Below are 8,980 nucleotides of genomic sequence, written 5' to 3' on the forward strand. Positions count from 1 at the left end.
AACCTTTTGAGCTCGGCGTGTCAGCATTTTGAAAAACCCTAACTTAACTCTGGTGCCGTGTCACATATAGAATTTTTTTGATCTTTGCAACCATAGTAAAACAAAGACTTATATTTTTGGTATTTATTTTATATATTTAAATGCCATTTAACAAAGAAAAATCAACCAAAAAAATGAGTTTGGGTGTCACCTCTGACACACGTGTCATAGGTTCGCCATCACTGTCAGGATGATGGTGAGGAGCTTCTGAGGGAGGCCTCGTTTCCTGTGCCTGCCCGAGGCCAGGAATCCAGCATGAGTCGCTGAGTCTCATGCCTTTCTCAGGCCCTCGTCCATGCAAAGGTTCTTTTTTTTTTTTTTTAATATATTTTTATTGATTTCAGAGAGGAAGTGAGAGGGAGAGATAGAAACATTAATGATGAGAATCATGGGATCAGCTGCCTCCTGCACACCCCACACTGGGGATCGAGCCCGCAACCCGGGCATGTGCCTTTGACAAGGAATTGAACCTGGGACCTTTCAGTCCGCAGGCCGACGCTCTATCCACTGAGCCAAACAAGCCAGGGCCATGGAATGGCTCTTCATCTCCTCAGAGCCGTGCCGGGCCTGGAGGAGACTCCTCGGTGCCCACTCTGCCATTTCCCACATTTGTCTCTTGGACCCTTTCTCCACCCTTCACACCCAAGCCGCCTCCTCCTCCTGGACTTCTGTCTTCCTCTCCCATCCTCAAAAAACTCACCATGGACTCCTTTACTATTTATTGTAGAAGCAAGGGGTGGGGACAGAGGGCGCTGGAGGCCAGCCAGACGTGTCCTAGGGGCCAGCTTGGGGTGGCTGGGCATCCGACGGTGATTGGGATACCACGAAGTAATTGAGGAAGCTCATCAGCTCATTCCCAGCCTTCTTGACCAGGGGTGTCAGCTGCTCACGTGTGTTCTCAAAGTAAGCCCTGGATATATGAGGGTTAGAGGTCAGTGTAAGGAACCAAGGCACTGGCAGAGGCCTTGGTGGTGGTGGGAGGTGGGACCCAAGCCCCCCAGCTCAGTGCTGGTCCTGCTGGCACGGCACAGCTCCAGGAGGAGAGGCAGCCCTCCCTCCGCTGGGAGGGAGCACTGCCGGAGACAGAAACCCACAACCCAGCTGCTGGGCCCATCTGTCCACAGGCCCGTGGGCCTGCAGGGATGAGGCAGTTGTTTTCTCCAGTTCAAAGCTCCATTTCCCCAATCTCCACCCCGAGCTCAGTCTTTTGTGGGCCCTGAACCCCCCTTGCTGAGACTTACTTGGCCTGGGCCCGGACCTCTGGGCCCGGACCTCTGGGCCCTTGACCTTCTCAACCAGGTCCTTGCCATAGTCGGTCACGGTTTGCAGGTACTGAGAACAGGCTTTGCAGGCTCGTCTCCTCCGCCTGCCTCCAGACCAAGGCTACTGGGCACACAGAAACACCCCCCTTTTTAGCTGGTCCCCAATACTGAGACCTGGCCAGCGGTTCTCAACCTGTGGGTCGAGACCCCTTTGGCGGTGGAATGACCCTTTCACAGGAGTTGCCTAAGACCATCCTGCATATCAGATATTTACATTACGATTCATAACAGTAGCAACAATACAGTTATGAAGTAGCAACGAAAATAATTTTATGGTTGGGTCACACCATGAGGAACTGTATTTAAAGGGCCAGAGGTTGAGAACCACTGGTCCTGGCCTCTGGCGACACCACTGCCAGTGCCCAGCCCAAACAGGCCTCCCACTCCAGGTCTTTGGATGGGCTTTCTGGGCTTTAGAGGGGGAATGGTCTTCATTTTGAGCCTTGGGGTTGCCAGATCTGGGCACAGAACTGACAGATGGGCAGCCAGGACCCCTACCGCCTTCTTCTTGGGACCCCCCTCCACTCCACACCCACCTTTGAGGCCAGAGATGGTGAGGAGCAGCACCGCCACTACAAGCAGCTTCATGGTGGTGATATGGGGAGGTGGCCTGGGAACAGATGGAGGTGGGGCGACACTGAAGCTGGGTGGGCTTCAGCCCCTTCCCAGGGACCCTTCCTAGGTGTCCACTCCAACCGGGTCCCTCCCCTCCCCACAACTGCTGCTTCCTACCTGGTCAGTGCCTCTGTCCTTGCGCCTATGCCTGGCCTGGCTGGGGAGGCAGGGCCCATGTATCTGCCTGCTTCCCCACCCCCCTGTCAGGTGACAAGGACTGTGGAGGGACATTGGGGTGGACCATGTTGGAGTAAACACGTTGGAGAGATGGGGAGGAGGGGACAAGTGCATGGGGGACGCCTGGTGCAGGCCTTCATGGAGGCAGGGTGTCCTGTAGGCCTACTAGAGGTTCGCTCTGTTGGGGTCTGGGGCAGCAGTCCCTAGGTCCGCGCTGCAGGAAGTCAGAGTGCTATGTTTCTCTGGAAGCTCTGACACATCAACCCTCAGCCCTCAGTAATTCTGTCCCATTAGGAGTGGATTTCGTCTCCCCAACTCTACCCCCCCCCCTTCACTGCAACTTGCAAGAGATTTTGGGGAACAGAAGAAAGGAGAAAGGAGTTGAAATTAGGGGTAGGGATGAGGGTCAGAGGGCAGGTGATTTGCTTGTCCCTTCCTCAGTTAATGGGTGATGAGACAAGGTTGAAAACATGTTGACCAATGATCACACCCTACCCCCAAAGTCAGAAAGCAGCCTCTGGTAGGAAAAGAGGTTCAGGTTAAAGAGTAAAAGTTGAAGGTCCCTGGTCATTGGATCACCTTATTAGGGCGAGGTGGTAGCCAGCAAAAGTGAGTCAGCAGGGGCCACAGCACCCCTCTGCCCAGATAGCAGGGAGGGAGGAAATTCCCAGGGCATTTGGGTGAAGTCAGCTGAATAGGTATCAGCAGCATTTGCATCTTTCACCTTTTTGCCATCAAAGTGTAGGCAGGACATTCCCGGGAGTTGGGGGTGGAGATGCGAGGCCCAGCGAGGGCTCCCATTTCCCTGTGGAGCCCCCAGTGCTGGAAGGCACCCCACTGACTCCCGCCTGGCCTGGAGTGGAGCGCACTTGGGGGCGGGGCCCATATTCCGGGATTTTATTTTCCAGCTTTGCCTGGGGAATCAGGGAAGGAAGGATTAATTACAGGGGCAGGTGTTTCAGGAGCCGGATCTGCTGGAATGGAGGCTGCAGCCCCTGCTCCTCCACACCCCAGGCGCTCACACGCGGTCCCATTCCGAGAGGGAGGCAGGAGCGCGTCCTAGGGCAGCTGTGCGGCGAGCAGCTCGCATTTGCAGAGCGTCGCGGAGGCCTGGGAGGAGGAGCCCAGGCGATCCTGGGGGGGTGGGGGGGCGCCGAGGGCGCCTGAACCGGGTGGAAAATAAGTCTTCCCCGTAGTTCCCTCCGCCCTCTTCTCCACGGCCGGTCCCCACTCTGTCTGGCGGAGGGAGCTTCGACGGCCCAGACTCCACGGTGCTCCCTCCAGCGTCCCGCGCGCTCCCACGCCCCGACCTGGAGGCCGCGGACCGAGCCAATCAGCTCCGAGTCGGTCTCGGGAGCTGCCCGCAAGCCCCGCCTCCGCAGCTCCAAGGCTGGAGCTCTCTGGACGCGGCGCCTGCCACTCCTCTGCTTCCTCCTCTCCCATTGGCCCCAGGGAGATCAAGGCCGCTTATTTTTAATAGATTGGGCGGGGCCCAGTCCAGGGAGGGTCGGATCTTTAAAAGCTTCTTTTTGCCCGGTTCCAAGATGGTGCTCATGACCACGCGGAGACAGCAGTGTGAAGCCGCAGTCCTGCCATCACTCAAGATGGCTGCCCCCATCAAGATGACCGGGGTGTGCCGGGGGGAAGGGGGCAGCACGGAGGTCTGAGGCGGTAAGGCGACCGCTACGTGGCGAACCTCGCCCCGGGGCCTCGGGAGGGAGAGTAGGAAGCGGGGGAGGCGTGGGGGGCTGGGGTTAGAGATGGGTGACGGGTGGGCTGTAGGGCCAAAGGTGCGACGGGACTGTGCCCGCGATGCAGCGCCCGCCCGGTGCCCTCGCCCCCGCTCTTCTCGTTCCAGGCCTAGCGTCGGACCATGTGGAAGTTTCGGGGGCTGGGGAGCCGGAGCATCCTTCCCAGCTCACCCCGGCCCTCCCCGTCCTGTGGCCTGAAATGGGGAACACGTTGGGCCTGGCTCCGCTGGCGGCTTTGCCCCGCCGGAGCCCCCGTCGAGAGGAACCCCTGCCCAACCCCGGGAGCTTCGATGAGCTGCACCGCCTGTGCAAAGGTGAGGCTGGGATTCGCGTGTCTCGCGCGGAAGGGGCCGGGGGGGCGGGCGGTCTTGCCTGCGGGCGCGCAGAGATGGGAGCAGGAAAGGGCGATCGCGCCGGGCTTCCGGCCTCAGGGAGGCCCAGGTGCCGCAATGGATGGAGCATTTTGTTGCAGAACCGGAAAGGAGGTCAGTTCCTCCAAAGCGCTGGCTGTGGCGCGCACGGGGACGGCTTCTTGGGGTCGGGGCTCCCCTCTGTGCTCACTCCTCCCCTCCCTCCCTCCCTCCCACCTTCAGATGTCTTCCCAGGACAGATGGAGGGCGTGAAGCTCGTGGTCAACAAGGTTCTGAGCAGCCATTTCCAGGTGCTCCCACTTCCCTGGCCCCTCCTCACTGCGCCTCCTGCCCGGCCCCACCCTCTCCTTCCTCTGCTCCTGCCCGGCCAGGCTGCGGGATAGAGGAGGGAGGAGCCGGCTCTGACGCCCTTGCTGGTGGGACTTGTTGCTTTTAGTCAGGTGGCCCTCAGTGTGTGTTGGATAGTTGGGATTCTTGAAGGCCTGGATGGGCGGGATGGAGGGTGAGATGGGGACTGATGCAGCAGGAATGCGCTCCTCCACTGGCTTCTCTCCCGCAGGTGGCTCACACTGTGCACCTGAGCGCGCTGGGCCTGCCTGGCTATCACCTCCACGCGGCCTATGCAGGGGACTGGCAACTTAGCCCCACTGAGGTGAGGGCTCCACACACCTGGCCATCTCTCTAAAAGCCCGCCTAGAGCAGGAGGAAAGGTGTCTGTTACGGGGAGGGCGCCTGCTTGTTTCCCTGGGTTTCTTCTGAATGGGAGCGAGGAGGGACACTGTGTGATGGAGTGGGAGTTTTCCTTTGTGGCCCCACTAGGGGGCGCTGGGTGCTGTTAAAGAAAGCCCATCGTCTGTGGCTTGAGGCTGAGTGGAACCCTAGCCCAGCTGAGTCTGACTGTCCAGCTCTTCAACAGGTTTTCCCCACTGTGGTAGGTGACTGGGACAGCAGCGGCAGCCTCAACGCCCAGGTCCTGCTCCTCTTGGCAGAGCGGCTCCGAGCCAAGGCTGTCTTCCAGGTGACTCATGGCTCCTGCCTCCATCCGAGGGCTTCTTTCCCCATGAATGTCCTGCTCCAGGGCCCCAGGGGGAGGAGCAGAGGCAACAGTGGTGGCAGAGAGGGAGGGAGATCTTACTTCTCGCGCTCCATCCCAGACGCAGCAGTCCAAGTTCCTGACCTGGCAGTTTGACGGCGAGTACCGGGGAGATGACTACACAGCGACTCTGACCCTTGGAAATCCTGACTTGATTGGGGAATCGGGTGAGAAGTGGGACAGGGTTCTTTTTATTGGCTGCCCACCTGCTGCTGTTGGCAATCCTCTGCATCATCTGTCCAGTTCAGGGATCAGAGAAGAACCTCTGGGCAGGCCCTGGGGGTCCTTGCGGGGGAGGCAGGCTGGGTGCTGTCTCTAGGCCTCACTCTGTGTCTCCCACTCCCAGTGATCCTGGTCGCTCACTTCCTGCAGAGCCTCACACACCGGCTGGTGTTGGGGGGAGAGTTAGTGTATCACCGGCGGCCAGGCGAGGAGGGGGCCATCTTGACACTGGCGGGGAAGTACTCCGGTATGATGAGAGGGCGAGAGGGAGGGGAATTCTGGACTTGGCTGGGTCCCTGGCCTGTGTCCAAGCAGTAATGCTCCTGTCCCCCGCCTCTGCTTTTCACAGCTGTGCACTGGGTAGCTACGTTGAATGTGGGATCAGGTGGGGCCCATGCCAGTTATTACCACAGGGCAAACGAGCAGGTGAGACGACTGATCCCACCCCCACCCGCATGTCACTCGTGACCTTTTGCCCACCCTGGGCGGCCACAGGCCCTGCTGACCGGCTGTCTTCCCGCCTGCGCTTCCCATACATTTCCCGCGTGCCTCCTCCTGCTGGCCCGTCAGGACCCCGCAGTCTCTACAGAGACAGACCCTCTCCCATCCTCAGGTTCAGGTTGGTGTGGAGTTTGAGGCAAACACCAGGCTACAAGACACAACCTTCTCCTTTGGTTACCACCTGACTCTGCCGCAGGCCAACATGGTGTTTAGAGGTGAGGATGATTGAGACCACACGTGGAGGTGTTGTGGGATGGGGGGCAGGTAGGGGGCGGGGAGCCGGGTACCTAACCTGGCCCGCATCTCCTGCTGCAGGCGTGGTGGACAGTAACTGGTGTGTGGGCGCTGTGCTGGAGAAGAAGATGCCCCCGCTGCCCGTCACCCTCGCCCTGGGGGCCTTCCTCAACCACTGGCGCAACAGGTTCCACTGTGGCTTCAGCGTCACTGTGGGCTGAGGCGCCCGAGCCCCCACGGCAGCTGCAGCCTCTGAGTTAGGTGCCCGGGGCCAGAGACTGGGCCTTCTCTGGAGCCCACCTGGCTGGGTGACCTCGTGGTCCCAGGAGCAGAGTGGGGGATGGGGCCGTGCCCTCGCTGATGAGACGGTGGTCTGAGGACCATCCCTGCTCCCCCCCCCCACCCCCCCCGCACGCCGTCTGTCCTGCTGCGGCTCTGGCCTAAGGGAGAAGGGGCAGGGGCCTGTCTGGCTGAGTTGTCCTCCTCATGCTCCCCCTTCTGCATTTCCCTGTGGATTAAAGCTCCTCACCTCTTCCTCTTCAGAGCAGGAATGTCTGCATGGGATAGCGCCATCCTGTTTGCCACCCCAGAGCCTCAGGCTGGGAGAGAACTTTGACCTCAGAAAGTGGGGCCACCCATTCCCAGAGGAGCTCCTCCTCCTGTTTCCTGTCTTCCAGAGAACGACTGTCCACGTCACACCACACTGTGACTGCACGAGGGGCAGCGAGTGCTGCAGGCTCTCGGGCCCGTGGCTCCCTTTCCTCTGGCCCCACCTCTGGGCCCAGTGCCGGCCCTCTCCAGGCCAGTGTGTCGGGCCAGGCGGTGCTGGCAGCTGCAGACCCTGGACCAGAGGCGCAGCGCAGCCCGCAGGTGCTGGGTTTGTCTGTGCAGGTTGTTAATGCTCCAGATCAGCCTGGAGCCCAGCAGCTTCGCATACAGAAGCCTTTGGAGGAGGAGGGAGTGGGGCCCCGGGGAAAGGAGGGAGATGTGGCAGCTGAGCGTCTGAGGCCCCGAGCCGAGCCCGAGCTGCCCGCCGGCATGAGGCTCGCCGGGCCCCGGGGTAACAGACCTCGCCAAGGTCCCAGGGTCCTCGGCGCCTCCGCCTGGCAGTCTCCTCCCGCCGTTTCTCTTGAACCCCAAGCTCTGAGGGCCCTGAGTGAAGAAAGCCCCAGAATTGGCTAGAACTTCAACTGTGAGGAATCTGAGGGTCTGGCCTTCTCAGCAGCTTCTAGAAGGCGGGACTGTTCTGTGGTCCGGAGCATCCCAGGTCGGCTGGTGGAGTGAGCAGAACAGAAGGGGAGGCACCTCAGAGCTGGGGACGGACTGTGGAGCCAGGGCTTTGCCAGGAAGCTGTGTGCGAGCAAAACTTGGAATGAAAATGGAAGGATGGGCCAGTGAGGAGGAGGGGAGAGGCCCGGGAAAGAGGGGGCGCCACTCCCGTGAGGCTGCTGTTGTCTGGAGAGGTTGACGGGTGTGGTGTGGATGTCCTTGGGCTCAGGAATGCTGATGCAGAGCCTGTGAGCAACCGCTTTGCGTCTCTACTGAACCAAAAAGCTGGGGAGAGTGAACTGAGACAGCGGTAGGAGCAGTGTGGGCACCGCACTACGTGAGAGGAAGGGAGTGCAGGCCCCATGGGCTTCGGTGCCCCCAGGAGAGACTGAGAAGCATCTGCGCTGAGCTAAGTTCCCTTCCTCCCTCCTTCCCTGGTGCAGCCGCCATGCCTGTCCCTGTGCCGACGGGGCCCTGGCCGCTGGCCGGTGATGTAGCTCTACGGAGCCCACCATCTCCTGCAGCTGGTCAGTCTCCCTCTGGAGACCCTGGGCCGGTCTGTAAGAGGGAGCAGGAAGGATGGGGGTGGGGGCTGTACAGTGCCCAGGAGCCCCAGGCTGGAGGAGATGCATTCTGTAGATTGGAGGACCAACAGGCCCGGGAGGGACGGATTGGAGGAGCTGGGAGTTTGACAGAGGTGTTGGGAGGAAGCTTCTGGGTTTTGGGGGAGCTCACCAGGCGAGAAGTGGGCCAGGCAGCCGTGAGCACACTCAGGCTCCTGGAGCTGCGGCCGCCACAGTGTCCTATGGAAGTGAAAGAGCAGCTCCAAAAACTCTTTCTGGAACCCAGACCAGCCTTCAGAGCCTTTGGTCCTCTGGCCTCGGCCATGCCACGAGGACAAGGACACGTGCCCTGTGCTGTCCTACCAGCACCTCACCGGGAGCTCCGTCTTCTCGGGCAGCAGAGGCCACAGAGGAATCTGTGTTTGGAGATGACAGATCTCGAAGCTGCCCCTTGAGGAGGGAGTCTTGGCCCTCCAGGGGCTGGGCCTGTGGGGCGCGGGACACAGGGCACTTCAAACTCGAGTCTGAACTGCGGAGGAGAGCTCCCGCTCCGACAGGCACAAACCAGGGGTGGTGATTCCAGACATGGCGCTCGTGAAGGCCGGCGGTCAGTTGCCAGTGGCTTTTCGTGCTGTTCTCTTTCTCTTGGCGGTGGTGGTGCGGAGTGTCATTGACTGCAGTGCTTTCTTCCTGAGAGGGGAGGGAGGCCACACACAGGGGAGGACAGGGCCTGGTGACCTTGATGACTGGCTGTGCCATGAATGTGTTGATGTCGGCAAAGTGCGTGCGCAGAGGCAGCGCAGGGAGTGGGTCGGCGAGCCCG

The 8,980-nt window shown here is 60.4% G+C and overlaps 3 protein-coding genes across 7 annotated transcripts in view; 1 reads left to right on the forward strand and 2 right to left on the reverse strand.

Annotated features, from left to right (window-relative positions):
• Positions 1 to 1,305: 1,305 nt before the first annotated feature.
• LOC102246810 lies at positions 1,306 to 3,605 on the reverse strand. 4 transcript variants are annotated; one of them, XR_001359492.1, is made up of 3 exons: positions 2,094 to 3,576; positions 1,898 to 1,971; positions 1,306 to 1,422 (listed from the first exon to the last, which is right to left on the reverse strand). XR_001359492.1 is itself a non-coding variant. In XM_014528565.1 (3 exons), exons 1-3 carry the CDS (start codon positions 3,185 to 3,187, stop codon positions 1,331 to 1,333), a joined length of 255 nt encoding a protein of 84 aa, XP_014384051.1. In that variant the 5' UTR covers positions 3,188 to 3,605; the 3' UTR covers positions 1,306 to 1,330. The 4 variants fall into 4 exon arrangements, 2 of the variants coding, with proteins under 2 accessions (XP_014384051.1, XP_014384050.1); XR_001359491.1 differs by having other exon boundaries at positions 1,306 to 1,425; XM_014528565.1 differs by having other exon boundaries at positions 3,099 to 3,605.
• Positions 3,606 to 3,736: 131 nt separating this feature from the next.
• Positions 3,737 to 6,867, forward strand: TOMM40L (translocase of outer mitochondrial membrane 40 homolog (yeast)-like). Of its 2 annotated transcripts, XM_014528563.1 has the most exons (10): positions 3,737 to 3,824; positions 4,012 to 4,218; positions 4,498 to 4,565; positions 4,835 to 4,927; positions 5,192 to 5,293; positions 5,430 to 5,535; positions 5,715 to 5,837; positions 5,940 to 6,016; positions 6,204 to 6,306; positions 6,407 to 6,867. In XM_014528563.1, the coding sequence occupies exons 2-10, from the start codon at positions 4,104 to 4,106 to the stop codon at positions 6,544 to 6,546; spliced, it is 927 nt and encodes a 308-aa protein (XP_014384049.1). In that variant the 5' UTR covers positions 3,737 to 3,824; positions 4,012 to 4,103; the 3' UTR covers positions 6,547 to 6,867. The 2 variants fall into 2 exon arrangements, with proteins under 2 accessions (XP_014384049.1, XP_005880531.1); XM_005880469.2 differs by lacking the exon at positions 3,737 to 3,824 and having other exon boundaries at positions 3,885 to 4,218.
• Positions 6,868 to 6,964: 97 nt separating this feature from the next.
• NR1I3 (nuclear receptor subfamily 1, group I, member 3) overlaps positions 6,965 to 8,980 on the reverse strand; it is a 7,088-nt gene continuing 5,072 nt past the window's right edge. Inside the window, 2 exon segments of the mRNA XM_014528516.1 lie at positions 6,965 to 8,487; positions 8,489 to 8,980. Of these exon segments, the coding sequence (XP_014384002.1) occupies positions 8,094 to 8,487; positions 8,489 to 8,980 (886 nt within the window). The 3' untranslated portion in view covers positions 6,965 to 8,093.

Source organism: Myotis brandtii, unplaced genomic scaffold, assembly GCF_000412655.1.
Source record: "Myotis brandtii unplaced genomic scaffold, ASM41265v1 scaffold64, whole genome shotgun sequence".
NCBI lineage: Eukaryota > Metazoa > Chordata > Mammalia > Chiroptera > Vespertilionidae > Myotis > Myotis brandtii.